This window comes from Lutzomyia longipalpis, chromosome 2, assembly GCF_024334085.1.
Source record: "Lutzomyia longipalpis isolate SR_M1_2022 chromosome 2, ASM2433408v1".
Classification (NCBI taxonomy): domain Eukaryota; kingdom Metazoa; phylum Arthropoda; class Insecta; order Diptera; family Psychodidae; genus Lutzomyia; species Lutzomyia longipalpis.
Genome location: NC_074708.1, coordinates 6,692,527 through 6,713,205, shown reverse-complemented (window position 1 = coordinate 6,713,205; position 20,679 = coordinate 6,692,527). Strand labels below are relative to the sequence as shown.

Below are 20,679 nucleotides of genomic sequence, written 5' to 3'. Positions count from 1 at the left end.
CTGCTGTTAGTGCGATGACCTAAATAGCATATGGAGAGATTCATATGAAAAATTATTCTTCTACATAGAAAGACAATGTTGTCTCTCACTCAAAATGGTTACTGAAGAGATTTGTCTTCCATTAAAGATACGGCGTGCTTTTCATAGATGAGAAGAGAGAGAAATGTGCGCACTTCCCATAGTATTTTCAAATTGTTTCTCTCTTTAGGAAGGTGTTTTGATAAATCGAATTAAAATTGTTCACAGACATAATTTCATAAAAATAAAAAAAAATGAATAATGCTATATATAACATACCTAGCAAAGCAGAAATGTAATTTATTCTACCATCTTAACAATTTTTCCCCCCTAAACATCATGTCACGGTTTGTCTTTCAAAGTCATCTCCCTACAATAGCTATTCTTCCTTTTCTGCAATTTCAGCGCACTGTTACTTTAATACACATATCTATGGTGAATGCATTACGCGAGAAGGCGGATTGATAAGTATTTTCTTTTGAAAGAATATTGAAGACTTTTCAAAGGAAAATTCCTCATTTATTATACCCACTGGGTTATCGGTATATATGTATATTTTTTTGAATTGTCTGACATACATTAAGTTATCCAGAAGGTATTTCTAATTAATTTTAATAATTTACTTCTTCTTTTCAAACTGTCTTATGCGTCTTATGTTAATGCTATAAATTATAGGGAAGTGTGGGGCAATTTTACTTGATTTTTAAGGGGTAGAAAGATTCAAATATTGACACTGTTGACCCCCCCTGTACACTGTACAGTAAGCAAGAATTATATATAAAAAAAAATTCCAATTTTTCTCTTAAAAGCTAAACATTGTAGCACTTTAATGTTTCGAAATAATAAAATCAAAAATGTTGTTCAACATACCGTATATTACCTATATTATTTTGTTAGAAATATTTTGGACATTTTGACAGACATTTGCAACCCTCGCAGTTGAACTGTTGAATGTTATGTAGTGTGTAAAAGTAACACCTGAAAAGGTGAAACTCCCATTTGCTGCAACATGAAAATAATGTGATCATTTGGGCATAAAATCCAACAAATTTGTTCATTGTCCGACTTTACGTTTGATTAAACGCACAATTGTACCACTTAATTGAAGAGAAGATTAATCAAAGAGTCTAGATAGTGAATTTGTAGTATATAGAATTTGGTGAATGTTTCGTGTTTTTTTTCTTTCACTATCAAAATGAATGGAATGCAAATGCTGAAAAATGGCATGAAATGGGAAATTAGAATTAAAATGGCAAATGAGAGAGAATTTCGTATTTTTTTTATATTAGCTATATTCGATAAAAGAAATTATATACAAATGGGAATTAGAAGTGGAGAAAGAGAGAGAGAGTGTGTGTGAGGAGTTTTCAAGGGGGCAATAGTGATGTGTATTTTGCCTTTTTTCCATGAATGCCCATTCATCACATGAAAGCTCTAAAATAAATATTAGTTTATGAGTGAATAACCGCTGAAATTATTACATCAATGATTTTATTTGAAGTAAAAAAAAATGTTAAATATTTCTTTTTTTCTTTTGGCAGGTTCTTCAGAGAATTGGTTGCATTGTCTACAAAGCTCTCGATTATAATTTCTCAGCAGATGAGGAGTGTGTTATTTCACCAGAACTTGATCAACTTATAAATGTGATGACTTACGAAGGTATATTCAACTTTTATAAAAAAAAAATATAGGGGAGGGCGGGGCTAATAAAGTCACTTAAGGGTTTAGAAAAAGCTCAAAATATCATATTTCCCAAATGGATGAAGCGAAATGTTTAGCTCATTTCTTTAGGAAATTTACTGCTCTACAACTCTTTCTCAGATCATTTTGTTCTATCTAGCTAGGAAATATGATATTTTAGGCTTTTTCTAAACCCTTAAGTGACTTTATTAGCCCCGCCCTCCCCTAACGAACATATTCAGTTAGTTTTTAATTCTTTTATATGAAAATCATCGCTATTCTCAAATAAGTTTTTCATTGTGCGTGATTCTGTACCTTTTTCTTCTATCTCACAACACAAACATTTTATTCTTTTGTAAGATGTTGGGGGAAAGAAGGTGCATATAACGCAAGTTCGTCTGCCTTCAGTCCAAAATCAAATACCTACAGCTCTCTGTTTGCTCTCGCAGTCAGTAAACTACACAAAGCACATGAGAGGAGACTGAGAATGATGTTACAATTAAAATATAATGTGTGAGAGTTGGAAGATAAAAAAAAATGTGTATTATCTCGCAATGTCTTCACATGGAGATAAAGTTGTTCAAATGACATATAAAGCATATATACATTCATATATACATGTATATGATGTACGACTGTGCATGACTTTTTAACTAAAATCTTGACATAATTAGCGTAATGACAAATTGTTTAAAATTTATTACAAATGAGATCAACTTCTTCCTTTATTGTGAGACCCTTCTTGGAAGGCACGAACAGATTTTTTTTCACACCAGAAATGACTCATACTCAACAACTAATTTTTTTCTTTATGAATTCTAAAAGATTTAATCAGAAAGGAATCGTAAAAATAAATATTTTGTAAATTATTATCTTCCTATTGATCTATTAAAAATTTATCTCTAAAAACACTTGACTTTGCAAGTGGAATAAATCATAATGATTGCAAAATTTACTTAGGTCAGTACGGGGTTAGTAACAGATTGACTTCGAAAGTAAATAAACAAAATTATCAATAAATAAATATTTTTTGTAAAAATTCAATCATAATAATTTTAAATTTAACGGGAAACTCAATTTGGTCGCTAAATATTAATTTCTTTCATAAAATGTTCCTTCTACTTTATTGATAAAATAAATATTATAGCAACCAATTCGTATATATTTAACTACGTATTAAATGATTTCTTCAAATAGCTGTAATTAAACGTTTTACCGCATTATTAATTTAATTATTTGATTTTATTTCAAATATATTTTTTTTAATATTTTTATTTATTTGTTTGTTTTCTTCCTGTTCAGATGTGGACGATGAGGGCATTGAAAGGGATTCCGAAGATGCCGTGGAAGGAGAGAAATTTATGGAAACCAAAGAAATGGATCATGTACTGGAAGTGAGTACCTACCTAAGTATATAACTGTTTTGTGTGTGTGCAATAAATAAGAGAGCCTTTTTGCATAATATTTTAATCAATTTGTAAATGACAGTCTCAGCAGTTGATCGTTTAATACTCCAATCCATGCGAGATATTAATTGTTCTTGCATTAAAATGTCTCGATATGAGATTTCTCTCCCTCAATTTTTATTATAAAATTATTAATTTCCATTGCGGGCGAAAGTTTTTAATAAATTGGAAAGGAAGTTTAAAAAATTCCGCACTGTGTCTTCACTTATAGTCTAAAAAAGCGCTTAATCCCGCGTGTTAAACTTTTGTATTATGTTTGTTGCCTTAATTGAAATCACTCTCCGGTATTCATCCACGAAAAAAAAAATTGTAATATAAATATTAGACAGTGTGAGTGATTACAAAAGCGAAAGAGTAAACAAAGTATTTTGGGTAAGTTTTCTGGGAGGTGTGAGGGAAAAAATGCGAGAAGGAGGGAAATATTCGCAGAGTGTCTCTGAATTCACAATGGACCTTGAAGTAATAGACAGACTATTTTCCACACCTTTATAACAATAACGTGCGCGCTCAAGAAAATATGAGGAAGTTTGTTAACGATATAAATGAAATCACACCGAATATTTTGTCTTACATCTTGTACTTTATTAGTTGCTTATTTTTTTTTCATTAAATCAAAACCTGCGCACTTGCGGCGCTTGATTTCAATCATCGATGTGCAATTAATATTTCAAAGAATCTAAACAATTGCTTGGCGCCGGTAATCCCTCACCGAGTCTTTCTGACACATTAACTGATTTATGTTGTTTTATGTGCCACAAAAAGAGACAAAATGCGCGGAGAGGAAAGAAGGTGAAAAAAACAGCTCGTTTGCGAAATAAGGTGTGATATGCATTAAACTGCGAGCCGCGAGATTGAAGCTCATTGATTTGCAAAAAAGAATACAGAGGCGTTGAAAGAGAGTCTCTTTTCGGGGTAAAACTAGTGAATTTCATGCCGGGTGTTCTATGAGTAAGACAAACATGTGAATAGCTGTTATTGCATAATAATCGTTTTTATGCATTTAGAACCATCCCACATTGCGGACAAGCCCAATTTTATATTTATTTTTCCTTTCCACCGACTTTATTCACTTTTTTCACGAGCAATTTTTCGAGCCAACACATTGGGTGCTCTCTGTGTGAAATGTGGCTGAATAATCTTAATACCATTTATAGAGAGAACTGCAAATTCATTGCAACGCCGTCCAAAAGGGTCTCTCCCCATATATGTACATATGTAGGATATATCTCTTCTCACACAAGATATAGACTTTCATGTGTGGAGCAAGTTGGATGATTTTATTTAAAATTTTTGATAAAAATCTCCACGTTGGACGAAGTTGAATTACAAAATGTAATTTATTCACGTTTCTTAATGGGCATCTTTTTGCCATTTGGTTTTACTTTACACGAGAAGGAAGCCCAAATGAATGTGCACCCAGGAATTGAAATGCATGTTAATGGTTGTTTCATTTGTTTTGAGACCTTCTTCAAGTCATCTTGAGAAGTCACTAAAAGAAGCTCAATTATTGCTTCATTAATTTTTTGTATGAATACGGAATAGAACGATTTAAATTGCAAACTATTATTTTTCTAATAAGATTATTCATTACGTGATTAGGGGAGTCATGTGATGTCTTTTAGAAATTGGCAGATACTTTAAAGAAATTAATTTTAATTATATTGAGTATCCCAGGCTAAGTTTTTGTGCCCTTAATCCCTAGAATTGAAAAAGAAAGCCCTAAAATCTCATTGGAATTTCCGATGAAAACATCAAGAAAGTTCAATTTGTGCAAAACTTTCAGGGCAACCACTTGTTGTGAGAAGCAAATTTATCCTGCAAGTGGAATTTTAAACAAATCATTTGTAATGTCATTTGCACTTTCCAATACAATATTGCACTTGTCATATTAGAAGAGATGTGAATATACTCTATAAAATGTGAATTTCCTTCAAATTGAATACCATTTTTCACTACATACATAGAGTCTTGACTTATTATTTAACTTTCTTTCTTTAGCTCTGCTCAAAACGTGTTTCACCATCATACCCCAATGATCACTACAAAGCCGTATGTCGTGCACTCGCCACTGAAAGTCTAGAATTACGAATATTTCTGCAAAAAGTACTACAAGGAGGTAATTTTCAAATTTTCATGCGATGGTTTTTTCTTCTTCTCCGTCTGGTGAGGAGATTCACTTAAAATCTGTTATTTTTGCAGAAGCTGAAGCTCTTCGAATACAAGCTGATGCAGAGACTTCACAGCAGGAATTAGATAAGCTAGGTTTCAATGATTGGGTAAGATTTATGAATAGAATACAAAAAAAATGAAGCTTTTGTTGGAGGTCATTATTCTTACATACAGTTCATGACTTGATGGCGTGTCTTATGATGGGAAATTTATATATTTAAAAAATGATAAATTTATGCAATTTAAAATAACTTCTCTCTGATAATTTTTGCATATTTTTCTTGTGCATCCAATTAACAAAGTCTGACGTTAGAATATGGAGGGCATTACAAGTATGTCTATTAGAAGTTTTTTGGAGATTACTGTAGCGCTTCAGTCTAGTAATTTTATTATGTTTTGCATGTAATTTTATGTTGTTGGAAGTTATTCGTTGAAAAGTAATTTTTGTCTTTTATTCTCTGTGAAAAAAAGGCTCGATTTTGGATGCAAGTTGTTGATGAGCTTCGAAGAGGCGTAAGACTAAAGAAATGTTCTTTTTCTCGAACACCTGTTGAGTACGAATTGACTCCCTATGAAATCCTGATGGAGGATATTCGATCCCGGTAAGAAAATTTAATTAAAACTAATTAATTTTTAAAGAAAAGAACTTTAAAAAAATCTTATTTCAATTTAATTTCTTAATAAAAAAAACACAGAAAGTACAATTTGAGGAAGGTGATGGTGAATGGAGACATTCCGCAGCGTGTTAAGAAGGATGCTCATGCGGTTATTCTGGAATTTATTCGTTCGAGGCCTCCACTGAAAAAGGTAAATTCCCTTTTCTTTTTTTGGTGAGAAAATATTTGCATTAAGAAAAAATAATTAATTCACGAAAATCAAGAAAATATTCTTCGTTCAATCTATTCTTATCTCAATTCTTTTTCGTGGGAGAGTGAGAAAATAATAAAATCGTGTTTATTTTGTCTGTTATCACACACAAAAGGCACAAAGTCACCTAATGAGACTAATGGAATGATAAATAGAAAACCTTCGCAAGGTCGATTATAGGTGTCTTTTTTTGAGTAAAATGATCTATCATTAGAGTTTGGTAAACACGAACAAAAAGTATTTTTGCGTCAATGTTACAAAGATGAGCGGAAGTGTGACAAATTTTATTTTTATTACGGCACAAATCAAATAAAATTCTTCTAATATTTGCACATGGATTACAAAATCCAATTTTTATGCCCTAATTTTCACTTTATGTCTTTTTGTGAACTCCACAACATTAAACTACATGTACTGTGTACATATTTCAGGCCTCTGAAAGGAAATTGCCACCGCTTAAGGCAAAGCCAACGCCGAGAGATCAACTTTTGGACTCAATACGAAAAGGTCGCGTTCTGAAGCCAATTCCACGACATAAATCAAGAAGTAAGTGTTTCTTTTCAAAAACCCATTTTCTAATGTACTGTCGAGCATTGAGAATTGAATTTTGTCTTTACACACGACATGCTATTGCATTTAATATTGCATTATAATGATGAAAAGGAGCTCACTGAAAGAGAGAAGGATTTTTTTTACTATATATGAGAAATTCCCATTCAACATAATGCCTGTCAATCATACATAATATGAGATATATACGCAGAGTTCGCGGAGGGGACAAAAAAAGAGGCAAAATTGTGAGGTTGAATGCAAAATGTATAATACCACACCTCAAATGTTGAGATTCACCTTTCCCCCACAAAACATGCAATTGAAAGTCAATTTGGTATGGCTGAATCTTCAAGGTATTGGGGTCTTTCTGCACCATTTGGTATCAATTTTGTGGGGCATCAGAAACAGGTTGCATCGACGCGATATATTCTTCATGTTTGCATTTTTGTCTGTCTCCTCTCTGTTCTCAGCACAACATGATGTACTACAGTGTATGTCAATACGTAAAAAAAGGAGTACAGTCACGCGGCAAAAGTAGTGAAGCTGCAATTGAATATATTTTTGCTTTCTGTACAAAATTTTTCAAGAATTTCTCAAGAATTTTGTGAAATTTATGGCAAAAGCACAACTGCAGTATTTCCTTCCTTTAAATCAATTTGATTTGCATATAAAGTGGAGAAAGAATGAAACTATGTCATCGACAGAAGCTCAACTTATGAGCTTTTATCACAAAGAATTGTTTAAAAGTTTTTGAATTTAAATTAATTTTTAGAAATCAAAAGTTTCTAGAGAAGAAAAGAATTTTTTATGCGATAAATTTTAACATAAAAAATTAACATTTTAATAATCCATATTTCGTATTCGAAAAGTTCTAAAATTTAAATTTCACTGAAACTTTAAATGTCTAAAGAGATATTTGAATTAAAGGTTTAAGAAAGGTACATAATACTTAATTTAAAACAAGGAAGAAGGGAAGAATTTTTCAGTCCTAAACAATAGATTTTTCTTTGAATTCATCAAGTTTATTAATATTTTCCATTCTCGAGAATTTTTTAATCTGTCTTGAAAAACATTTCCAAGAATTTTCTATTCAATCAGGAATTTCATTTTCTTTCAAGTCAAACAACTTTTAATAGAAATTCTAAGAATTTTTTTTTGAACAGACTCTTTCAATATGACCATTAAAAGGTTCTTTAAAGAACTTAAAAGAAAGTTCCTTCTATAAAGTTTTTTTTTAATACGAAGAAAATAAATTTCTTCCAGGACATTTTCTCCCTTTCTGATAATAACTTTCTAAATCAAATTCTTTAATTGATACATTCTTCCTATAAAATCTTTTATCTAAACGAAAGATCAAATTATTTTCTCCTTTAAATCAATATTGAATCAATAAACTAACTCAAATGAAGAGTTAAGTAATTATTTTGCTCTTAAATAATTACCTACTTGTTGCAAAATTCAGGTCAATGAATTTATTAAATTTCCATCTTGCGGAGATTCCTCAATTAAAATTATCTCGATGCCAATATTTAGGGTATGTGACTGTCGTTTAATTAATTCATTATAAGAGAGGAAGATTGCAGCTCTGCGTGAGCAAAGTCTGCAGTTCAGTGACATTCTCTAACCATCCTCTCTTATGGAATGATTTATTGATGCTAGATAATGTTGAGAGATGATCATTTTTGTCTGCAATTCTTCGTTTTTTTCCCCATCTCCTCGTCATTTGTGGAAGTCGATGAAAGTGCAGTAGTGGAAGAAGTTGAGGGAAAATGAAGAAAAGTTCAAAAAGCTTTTATATCAAAGTGCCTAAGACTAGGCAAAAAAATGATCTCTGTGGTGTGGTTTGTTTGAACTCTTTTGTGGTTTCTTCTAAAGTTACTAACGATCTCTGCACGACACATGTGCTTATGCAAAGAAAAAAAACTCAGTTGTGTAGCAATTGAGATTTCTTTGGAAGGTTTCTTTTAATTCAAGAAAATTATTATGTAGGTATTGAATTTTTTGAGCTTTATATTCATTTTGTTCAATTAAAATTAGAACAAGATGAAAAAGGAATTGCAAAACGAAAAAATGATCATGTTGTTTGCAAACATCATACACACATTGTTCCAATCGTAATATATAGTGTATTGACCTCAATTTCCTTCTAAACATTCTCTTTCATTTACTCACATGTGGTGGAGTTAGTTTCTCACCTAGAAAACCTGGCTTTAGGTACTCTGTGAGAGATGATTGATCTCAAGCAAATGCGCGGGGAGTAGCATCATCGAGAGGAACATTAATTAATGACCAAAAAATCCATTTCTCACTGCAGTTTATCTCTCAAAAGCCGCGGATTTAAGCGAGTATGTATTTTTGTAAAAATTCTCATGACGGTGAAAATCTCTCATGGTCAATAATGTTTTCCTGTGAATGGAATGTTTGTGAAACTGGTTCTCTCTCCGCCAATGTGAGTATATTGTAAGAAAAGAAGGAGAATTATTTCCTCTCATGGCATCTACTAAAGTGTGACAAAAAGGTGTCTGCGGTGTGGCTGATATTTCTTCGTTGATCAGTGTTGTGTCGTATGGTCAGCAGTGCTGTCAGCTTTAGGATCGCTCTTAGTTGTGATTTTGCTCCGCGCCACATAGAAGATTATATAGTGGCTCCCGCTGGATTATGTTGGTGGTCTCTTCTTAAGCTATGCGCGCACAGCATTGACTTTAAATGTGGCGCAGAGCAATTGTTGTGTGTAGTGTGTTGCAAAAGTGATTGTGGTTAAAGAAAAAAATGAAAGGTTATTTATAATTTTATTCTTGTATAATTTAACCCCAAGAGATATGATAAAAGATTCACTTCTTGTGTGCTTGCAAAAAAGCACGTTAAAGCTGCAGGTTTAGCCGATTTAATGTCAGAGAGAAAGTGTGTCTCATCGAAGAAGTTATTTTCTTTAACATCATAAAATTGATGGTTTTTTATGGATGAACTTTTTTTCTTCGTGTCTCCCAACAATTACATTATTCAATGATGAAATTTCGCTTCCTATATTTGCTGATTATTGTGCACAAAAATTATAAAAGAAAATTTACTGTGCCAAATAATTTGGTGTTACAAAACAAATAATTTTATTAATTTATTTATGCAAAAATGAGCATCTTCTTTTTTCTCCACCGCGTTTTATAACTTTCTACTAAACACACGAGCAGGATGATTTGGCAAAATGCTGCCAAAATAACCTAGATCTTCAAAAGATCTTTACCAATCTTTGTATGTTATTTTTTTCATAAATATTTTATACTTTCATTGCTGACATGACAATTTTTTTTTTGACTTGAAAACATTTAAAGTTTGTTTTTTTTTCTTTACCCCTGGAAGCATCATATCTTAAAGATTTTCTATTCTATTCATTTTTCGCTACGCATAATGATTTGTTGTTTCGTACATCTTGTGAAATGGTGTTTCATCATGTTCTACTTACCATTCTCTTCACTTAATGGAGATTTAAGTGTTTCTCAAAATGTAGATTGAAAAAAAAGAGATGAGTAGCTAGATGAATTAGAAGCATTTAAAAAGAGATCTTGTAGGAAGATTTTGATTTTATTTTGCAATATTTTCCCATGATTTTTTTCGGTATGGTATTTAAAAGAATAATTTATGCAACACAATCACATAAATCATTTTTAAAGAGCATTAAACTGGGAGGTCTCATTTGAAAGAGATTGTTGTTGGATGTGTTTTGTATTTCCTTATTTTCATTTACTTCTTTTTGAAGGTCATTAATAGCATTTAAATAAATTGCGCTAAGAAGGTACCTATAGCATAAAAAGTTTTTTTTTGCATTTTCTGGCTCTCCTGTTGATTTTAGAGCAAATCTGAATGGATTTTTGGGTCATCCCGTACCCGTAGGTTTGTCGATGAGCCTGATCGATATGTACCAAAAGGTTGTTTCAAATGCAAAAAAAATCAAATTTTTCCTTGAAGTTTAGAGATATGTTTGGCTCAAAACAGTTTTTCGCAGTAAGATTGGAAACTCTGGAATAAAATTTGTGCCTAGGAATTTTTAAAAATCTATCTTCTTTTGAAAAAAATCAAGAACAAATTTTCCGCAAAAAAAAAGATTTCAAACCCTGGATTCGAACTCAAAATGATGAAATTGTTAAGCCAAAACCTTATCTATTACACTAAAAAAGTCTTCAGTTTGGCATTTTAAATTTAAAATACAAACTGAAAATATTTTCTCACATAAAACGTTGCAATAACCGTCTCTGTGGTGGCTGCAACGTGTACAAATTGAATTTTCAATAAATCTTCGGACAAAATGTTATCCGCGATTGTGGGCGATGGTTCCGCGCCGTCGCGAGAATTCGACTCCAAGACGTGAATGGCCAAAGAGGTGAGTGCAAAAAAGAGAGAGTTCCATAAGCAGTTGTCGTTGCTACCACACTCAGTTCCTCTTGATACCTTGAACAGATTCGAAGTGCTTAAAGAGGTTGATTTTTTCTTCTCTTCTTATGAATTCTCCTCAAAAGTCCATTGTCTCCACAGTCTAATTTTTTTCTTGTGCAGATTCATCACATGGTGTCTCTTTGGGAACAATTTATTGTTCCGCAGATACCTCACACGTATTTTGTGGGATTAATTGGTGGAACTAAATTCAATATCCGTTAGATGCTGAGTTGTTTTATTTTTTTTTTAATGTGCTCCGCGATATATTTTCGTGGGACTTTTCTTGTGGAAATTGTTGCAAAGAAAAGAAAAAACATTGCTTTGGGGGGCAATAAAGTGCAAATTGAGCCTGTGAGAGCATATATTGTGTCAGTTATATCATAGACGAATATGGGATATAGCATATGATATCTCTGTAGAGGAATATGTTTAAATCAGCTGTTTTATCCTAAAACATGGGGTGCAGACGGCGCATCTACGGATCGATAGTATTCTCCTGTGTGTGCTCTATATATAAAAGGAAAATGAAGTGAAAATGTCGGATTTCAAGTGGCCTTACTGCTAAATTCTTCTCCAAAAAAAAAAACTAAACTCTTTGCAAATTACTTCTCATTTTGAGATCGATAAATTGTGTGTGTGAGTTTCGTTTGAATTAAAGCTGTGTGGGGAAATCGTAGAAAAAGCAAAGGATTAAGGTCTGTGTGTAGTCAATGTGATTGCATGATTTTTCCCCCAATCCACTTGGGAAAATTGTGATATCAAGGCGTGGAGACAATACCGCTCCTTATTTCCCAAAGGAGTGACGCATTTGGGTTGCTTTCTTGCTGAATTTTCTCTTCTCACGAATTTTGTGTGATTTTGTGATAAATCTCCAAAGAAATGCTCGTGGCTAAAAGCTCTCCAGATGCTCCACCATGTGGTGTTGATGCAGCCAGAGATTCACTTTATTGTCCTCAGGAGCCCCCAAGGGCAGCTCCACGAGGTCATCCACCTACACCAAAGCCACGTTCAGGTATAAAGAAAAATTTGAAATTTCTCTCCAACGTTTTCTGCCAAATTTCCTTCCCATATTTTATTCATATCTGACTGAAAATCAGTATGTACTTGCAACCTCCCCTATATGGTTGTGAGGTTAGACCAAAGCATAGGGGATGGAAAAACGTGGCCCAAATACGGATGTGAAAAATCGATAAAAATAGAATTTCAGGGGAGCTCACTGTCTCTCTGTTTTCGTTGCCTAAAAAAAATTGTATATAAATTAATCCTCCACCACCACCATAGCTCATTTAATATGTATCAAGAGCTTTCGCATAAAAAAGGTCTTTTTGGTCTTTTCTCTGGTAAATTTCTGTTAGGAAAAAAATGTATGTACTTTCAAAAAATTATCAGGGCTTTAATTAAATTCAACAAATCTCCGCCCAAATGAGGTGGGTAGTTTATCATATAAAATACAGAGTATATAATAATAATTAATTTGATGAGACGAGGTGCATGATAAAAACATACTTAATTCGCGTGTTTTAAAGCTCTTTCAATGATTAATAGCTTGTATTTTAAATTTTTAAGTAAAAGAAGGTAAAAAACACGTGAAATATTTCTCTAACATGTGCTGCGTTTTAGACCGAAAAATCATTTATCGTGATCAAAATGGTTATCATTTAAGTGCTAAATGATTCTTTTTACAAGCACCACCAAGTCCTCTTTCCCTCAAAAACCATTTGCTTGTCCTATAATGCTACTTATTTTTTCATTATTATTTAATTTGTTTCACTTACAGTGTAATTGTACATTTTTTTTCACAAAGATAAATTTAATTGCTGATGAGTCAGAAAATGCAAAGAAACAAGTGGAGGAAATGTGCAGAATGTGTATAGATTTGCTTAGGCGATGGTTGGAGAGATAATTAGAGGGGAAGAAGAAGACTTTTTCTTAATACAAAATGAAAATTTATTCAAGTGTATGATTTAGTCGCTCTCAGAAAATTATATAGAAAGAAAAATGTTAATATTTATCGGAAAAACAGTCTTCTTCAGACGTAATGCGATTTGTGATTGCATAAATGGTATCTCTCGATATTCCGTGTGGAAGTTTAATACAGTGAGGCTCCATTATAACGATTTTAAAAGAAGCGAAAATCACAAATATATTTTTGATTTTCAACCTGTTCGTTATACAAAACATTCCTAAAGACCAATAAATTTCTTTAAGTGAAACATCACTGTAGTATATTTGCAAGAGATCTCTTAGCTTAATTGTGATCGCACACGATCACAGATCTTACGCAATATCTTTAACATTCTTTTACTTCCTTTCTCGACTAATTTGCATTTAAATAATTTTCTTTTCTTTTTTTTTCAGTTATAAATTCCTGTCAAATGGAGAATATTAAAAAGGGTGAGACTCCTTGTGATTCACAAACCACATCATCACCTCGTACGAGTAGACAGAGGTTAATTCCCGTGGATCCTGCACTTTTCCAGGTATTTCCCATGTGCCCTATTTTGTTGTTGCTTAATTACCTCCATGACCACACTTAATTACCCCCTTTTGTGGTTTCTGCGCGAGTCAAAAGAGCGCAACATGCAAATTTGGCCACACATCTCCGCCAGCTCAGGGCAATTTGTGTGTGCAGTCTTCACAATTTAAAATGTATCGCACGACCCCGCGAGACTCCCGTAGCTTTGTTTTGAAATTCACATGAGAATATTTTTAGTATTACGCAATCTTTGTGTGTACCTTCATTGGAATATAGTATTCCACAAGAAATGTGGTTTAATTGTACTTCACATTCTCTGAATGAGATCAGACACAATTGTGCAAAAATCTCTCTTTACCTTTTGCCAGCTTCAGAGCAAGAGAGACGTTTGAGTATTTTGAAGTAATTGTAGAGAGAGATACTTTAAAATTGCGGCAGTTGCCTAGAGCCATCGTGCTTGTTGAATATATAGCTTTGGGTACTTTAAAAAAATTTCAATCGTGACTTGGAGAAAAAAATCACATTAAACTCTAATAGTTGGAGTGATAGAGGAAGAAATGTCGAAGAATTTTTTTGTTTGATTCGCGATAATTTTGTTTAAGAGAGAGCGAAAGTTTTGAAAAATTATTATTCTTTTAAAAAATTATTTTTTTGGTCAGAGAAACAATCTATTTTGGTAAGAATTGTAATTTTAATCAGAAAAATTTCTAAGATCGTTTTTATGATCATTTCTTTATTCTTCTGATTAAACTGAACGTTCTCCTGATGCAAATAGAACATACTTCTGAATCAAGAAAAGCTTATTCTGACTAAATTCAAATCTTCTTCTGAACATCACATTCTTCTGATCAAAAGAACAATTTTCTCACCAGAAAATAAAATCTTAAAAGCAATGTTTCTTTTTGTTGCGTTTTAATGAAAAAAATCTTTTTTGCCAAAAGGATGAGGATCTGTGCTATCAATCGGGTGAGGAGGATGGTGTTGTACTGCGGAGTGATGCTAATTCATCGGGAGGTAGCCGAAAGGGGGATGAATCAGCGGCCAACAATGAGAATAACCCCAACAGTGTCAACACAGTTCTTCGAAGGACCAGTAAATCACAATTTTTTTCTCTTGACGTTTTTGTTGAGTTCTTTAAGAAGGGCTAAATCATCATTTTACAAAAAATTCTCTTCACAAATTAAATTAAAAAAAAGATATCGCCAAGAGAGAGACATTCATATAAAGTTATTGTTTCAGGAAACACAATCACTCACGATGAATATCACAGATTTTGTGACACGGCTTTAGAATGTAAATAAGACTCAATATTTCTGAATTTATTAATTTTTTATTATCTCTAAATATTGTAAAAGTAATTTAAAAAAAAAGAAAACATCAAACAGAATTTCTTATCCTTTAATTTTTGCTTGACAATATACATTTTCTTTTCAATCAAATAATATAATCTTTCAATGAATTGAATGCAATTTGCTTTACTAAGTTTGCTTTATGTGCATAAATTAAAAGAATATATTTTTTTAATCAAAAATTTTTTGAGTCATTAATTTTTAAAAGTTTCAGCGAATTTTTTTTCTAGAGTGTTGTTTAATTAAATAGGTAATACAATGAACTTATATGCCTTTATTTTGCACATAATAAACCTTTTACCAACTACTTAAATCAATGCAAATCTTCACAAAAGGTTTAGTTAGCTCCCACATGGAAATTAAAGGATATTATGCACAGTGTATGGTGAAAATAATAACATCGAATCCTTTTAAATTCTAAGATTTTTTTTTAAATGTGCATAACTTCCTTTAATATTAGAAAATTAAATTTGAATTCAGTTAAATAAAACAAATTTTAATTTTTCTCAAAATATTAATCTAACAAACCTTGGAAATCATAATTGAACTTCTTTAATTTTTTTATTCGACACTTTGATAAATAATTCAAATAAAATTAGAATATAATTAGTTTTCTAGACATTCATTCAGTAGTTTTATTAGAACTCTTATCACTAACTGAGACGATCGAATCAGTACCTACTAAAAATCTTTGAATTAAATTTTGGAAAAATTCGAATCAATTAAAAAAATAAATTCATAATTCTTAAAAAAATATTCCTTTCAAAATGATTTTTAGAAATTATTCTCATTCATCATTTTCATTAAATTAAAACATAAAATTCCACAAAGATTATTTAAGAATACTATTAGTCTAATTTTTTTTTGTTATTTTGCTAAAAATATAATTTTTATTAACATTTATCTGCTTCATGAGTATTTATTTTTATTTTCTCTTTTTTATTGCTTGTGCTGAAACTGATGTCTCAGTATTTTTTTGCAATGTAATGTGAGTCATTGTGGATGCATGAATTGCCAAAAATTCTCGTGAAAATGTTTTTTTTTTTGTTAAAGATGAGTTTTTTTGCTAATGTTAATTTTGATATTTTTCCAGCCTACGACTTGGCGACACAGTGTGAGTCCCGGAGGGCGTCAATGAGACGGCATACAATTGTTGGATGCCATCAGGGTGTACCGGAGTGCCAATCAATGCCACCATCACGGCCGGAATCCCGACAATCTGAGCACCCATCCATGGTGGCGACTGCAACGGAAAATCTCACCTCAATGGAGGCATGGTCGAAGAATAGTCTGGATGAGAAGGAATGGAAGGAGGGGATTAGTGATCGTCTATCGCTTACACTTAAAGAAATTATGCATATCAGGTCCGTGATAACGAAGGCCGATCTCGAACTTTTGCCCGTTGAGGTGAAAATTAAAGAAGATGTTGAGAAGCGAAAGGTAAGAGGAAAAATCCAGGGGAAATTCTTTCCCATTAACTAAAGCATAAATAGCTGAAGATATCTCTCTTCTCTTCTATGCTGCATTAAAGGTCTGCTTCCTGTGCTTAAAGACACGCTTTAGCATTTTTGGCCCATGGGGTGTTCTCTGTAAGCTGTGTCAAAAAACTGTGTGTTCCAAATGCTACTCCAAAGTAAGATGAAAAAATAACGTTGCTCAAAGCAAAATATTTGTCTTTTTCATGCATTTTATTGTGGGAAGAAAAATTCATAAAAATTGTCTTTCATTCTCTTTCCCGAAACAGATGAGAATCCCAACGGAACATTTTAGAAATGTTCCAGTAATGCTTCTCTCACCTTCACTTGTAAACAGTCCCACTGCTTCCGGAGCTCCATCACCCAGCCACATTGGTCATGGAACATCTGGTGTGGACATGGAGTCCTTCCCACGTTCACTAATGGAACGTTTACTGCGGCCTGAGTCAGACAGAAAGGTGAGTTTTTCTTGCATTTTTATACTTTACTAAATTTAATTTTTTATTGATAAAATTATCCTATTTAAAGGAACTATTTAAGTTTTTTTTGCTCTTGAATATTGAGTTATATTGTCAAGAAAATTTGGGCTACACCCAATTGGCAAAAAGAAGAATTTGGCTCGTTGCTTTAATTCTTTTTTGCTCCAACGAGGTCATTTCCTTGTGTCCTGCGGGTTGAATAATCTCCCTTTATGACTTCTTTAAATTTTAAATAAACTCTTAAAATTAAGGATTAATTTGAGAAGGAATTTTATCAAAAAAATTCAGAGAGAATTCCTTAAAGAAAAAAATCAAATTTAACTGAAAGATGAGAAAAAATCTAAGAAGAAAATTTTTTAATTAAGGACATAAAACCCAGAAAAAGAACAAACAAAATTTAAATAAATTTCAGACTCGAAATACAGTTGGAAGTGCTCCATCATCCCCAAAACATCAGAGATCAACGTCAAGTACACCTGGATCGAGTATTGTTGTGGATACTGCTGTTCCATCGGTACTGAAGGATCCAATCTCATCGACACGAACATCCTCCATTATGTCACGCAGCATGGAAGGACCACGAAGTCTTCCACCACAGAGCCCAGCCAGGCCGCATTCCAACAGCAGCACGCTTGACAGGAGGTTTGCATTGCAAAAATTCACTCAAATTTTCCGCTTAAAGTTTATACTTTTGAAAATTCCTTTGAATATTTTCCGCAGAAATCGCTTTACAATGCTGACGGCGGAACAAAAGGAGGGCCTCCGTGGTGAACTGATGGCCGTTTGCAATGATTGCCGTGGTCTTGTACTCGAGATTATACGATCATCTCGGCAGACACGCTCAACAGCAAGGAATATTGTGCTGAAGAACTTAACACTTGATCTGTCGCCCGTCTACAAGAGATGGTAAATCACATATTTTGTGTCTGAGATGCGCAAAATAATTCATTGCAAAAAGTAAAAACATTAATAAAAAAAAACCAGTGAGTATCCTGCGATATTTTTTCTAAGAGGCTACAAAAGAGTATTGAGAATTATTTTCATATTCATTTTATTGAAATTTATTAAATGAAATAAAAATCATTCCATTAAAACACATAAAAAAGGTACTAAGAAAAAGCTTAAAAAAAACAGAGAAATGGAAGATTTTGAGGTGAAATAAATGTCTAAATAAACATTCCCCATCATTCAAAACATTTTTTCTTCAATCTCCAATAAAAGGAATAGCAAAATGAAAAGTATTAAGTTTTCTTTTCTCGTTAAATGAGGAATGATGTGGAAGCAAAAAATGCTTTAATGTTAAAAAATTAAATTAAATTAAATTAAATTAAAAACTATTTAACAAAGAGTGTGAGATATAAAATGAAGAATAAATTACAAAAAAATAGGAGCACAATAAATTATCCAAAATGTTCTATTCCCCCTTCCCCTATTCACTGACGAATGTTGAATTTCTTTGCATTCACAAAAATGAAAGACTAATGTAGGAATATTTAATTTTATTGAAAAAGAATATATTTAAATTTCATATCGTTATATGATAAATGTAAAAAAAATATAACTAAAAAATATAGTTTTCTCAGTATGAATGAATATATAAGAATGTCAGTTAATAAATCATATTTAAAAGATAAATCAAATGGTTCAATTTAATCTTGTTGCAATTTATTTATCTTGTTGTTCAGTAAAATAAATGTTAATTTTTTTATTTGGATAAATTACAATTTCCCGCTCTTTTTTTTTAAATTCACTATCCATCCGATAGGTGTCACATTGAAATATTAAAATTTGAACTAAACGAACTTTTTTTTTGCATTTCGACAAAATTCGTGATTTCCGTGTTTTTTCCCAAATTTGTGGGCATAAAACGCATTTTTTGGGCTCCTGGGGACTTACGGGTGCTCTGGGAGCCTCGGGGAGCTCCTCCGTGCGGAATTTGGAGCCCGCGGAAATTTTGACGGTTGTAATTGAAAAATTCGAAATTTTGACGGTTGGGGATTTTACACGCACTTTTTTTCTGGAAATGCATTTTCGCGAACTTTTGGAATTTTTGTTACCAATCGACGCGGCGTCGCTTCCTGATTGCAAAAACTTACTTCCGGCCGAGAAATTCGGCGGAAAACGCGAGAAAATTGCGAAAAACTGAAAGTGTGAAGGAGACAGTATCAGTGACGTGCATCCGTCTCATTTTCTCTTCAACAAAATGTACCAAAAAGGGCGCCAAATTCAAAAAGTAGTCAAAAAAGCATGAAAATTATATGGGGGCGCTACGAAGGGGGGCTCTGGGGGGAAAATGAATGTCGTTGGTGAAAACCGCCTGGTATCAGTAGACTCTGTACCAAATTTCATCGCGATCGGACCAACGGTGTAGAAATGCATAGCTGAACAGGAACGAAATTATAGACAGACCTTTCTTTATGTATAGAAGATAGAAGAAGATGCTCGCAAAACTGGTCACTTTATTTTTTACATTTAATTTTATTTTTATTTTATGCTCTTTTTGTTGTATTATGATTAATTTTTTATTTGATTTATTAATTTTTATCTTTCTTTTTTAATTTTCAGAATTAAAAATGAATTTCAAAAATAAATATAGAAACAACGAGAGGAATCAATCGGATTATCGGGAAATGTGGAACAAATTCATTCATATGGTAAGTATTGAGCATTTTGTCTACTTATTCTGTCCATAATCTTGAGATTAAAGTGTTTTCGAAGATTAGTTCGTTCTATTTCTATCGCATTGAAAAAAAGATATTCTATTAGAGAAAATTTACCAAAAATTAAACAAAATTTTCTAATATTTCTCCTATAAAAATTTTGAATAAAATAAAAAAAAAATCTTGCAAAATTAGCACAAAAATGCAAACAATCACGTCACTATTTTTGTTTCTTGTTGAATTGAAAAAACGCAATTAAAACGCAATAGTGACGTCATTTTATACATTTTTGGTAAATCAGTATTGTCTCTTATTTCTACCAGTTATTCCATATAGAATATTAAAAGTTCCTTCGCCAATTTTCATTTCTTTATTGATCATTTACAAAATAATACGTTTCGGGATCAATTATTTGAATAAAAGGTTTTCCCATATGTCGGTGAATAAAGTCCTTTCTTTAAGAAAAGAATTAAATTAGATTTTCGAGATTTTCTTAAGAAAAAAAGAAAATAACTCCTCAATATTTTAAAATTATCAAGTTTTCCTCAAATAAATTCTCAGAGAATTCGCAAATTCCGGCCACAAAGTTTTAAGCATTCAATACGTTAATAATTCATGAAAATAATTTCCAACCTCCTGATTAAAATTCTAATTACAACCTTCAAAAAATTCTTATCTAAAACTGCTCCTCAATGCATTTTTATCACGTATAGCAACATAATCCAGCGCTATAAGTAATTATTTTATGGTTGTAAATCGGCGCTTATGATGTCAATCGTGTAGACTGTTGGACCTGCTGTTGGGATGAATTTTTTTTTTGTAAAAAAAATTCCACCCACCCACCATTTAGTCATATTTTATAGTAGCCAGATGGTAGCTTTTTTACACACTCTGTGTAAGCTTTTGATTAAGTATTTCCCTTTTTTTGGGGAGGTGGGGGGAAGGATGAGAGACACTCATATACATAAAATAGAGTCTGTCCTAAATTATGAATTAATTTTGCCAAATTTTCAAATCCAATATATTCTCAACATGTCTCTTTTTTGCTGAATTTTCGAAAAGG

The 20,679-nt window shown here is 32.2% G+C and overlaps 2 protein-coding genes across 4 annotated transcripts in view; one reads left to right on the top strand and one right to left on the bottom strand.

Moving 5' to 3' along the window:
- Positions 1 to 19,610, top strand: part of LOC129788915 (protein spire) — a 31,547-nt gene extending 11,937 nt beyond the window's left edge. Inside the window, exons 3-18 of one of the 3 annotated variants that reach the window (XM_055825341.1) lie at positions 1,560 to 1,677; positions 3,001 to 3,092; positions 5,163 to 5,280; positions 5,364 to 5,440; positions 5,805 to 5,935; positions 6,029 to 6,140; positions 6,632 to 6,746; positions 13,536 to 13,657; positions 14,595 to 14,745; positions 14,893 to 14,946; positions 16,096 to 16,442; positions 16,534 to 16,635; positions 16,747 to 16,935; positions 17,369 to 17,598; positions 17,677 to 17,862; positions 19,522 to 19,610. In XM_055825341.1, coding sequence (XP_055681316.1) covers positions 1,560 to 1,677; positions 3,001 to 3,092; positions 5,163 to 5,280; positions 5,364 to 5,440; positions 5,805 to 5,935; positions 6,029 to 6,140; positions 6,632 to 6,746; positions 13,536 to 13,657; positions 14,595 to 14,745; positions 14,893 to 14,946; positions 16,096 to 16,442; positions 16,534 to 16,635; positions 16,747 to 16,935; positions 17,369 to 17,598; positions 17,677 to 17,862; position 19,522 — 2,145 coding nt within the window. In that variant the 3' untranslated portion in view covers positions 19,523 to 19,610. Of the gene's footprint in view, positions 1 to 1,559; positions 1,678 to 3,000; positions 3,093 to 5,162; positions 5,281 to 5,363; positions 5,441 to 5,804; positions 5,936 to 6,028; positions 6,141 to 6,631; positions 6,747 to 13,535; positions 13,658 to 14,594; positions 14,746 to 14,892; positions 14,947 to 16,095; positions 16,443 to 16,533; positions 16,636 to 16,746; positions 16,936 to 17,368; positions 17,599 to 17,676; positions 18,601 to 19,521 lie in introns of those variants that run through there. The other 2 variants (XM_055825340.1, XM_055825342.1) reach the window with 2 other exon arrangements.
- LOC129788921 (probable cytochrome P450 305a1) overlaps positions 1 to 20,679 on the bottom strand; it is a 99,921-nt gene that overhangs the window by 38,390 nt on the left and 40,852 nt on the right. The gene's annotated exons all lie outside the window — the stretch shown is intronic.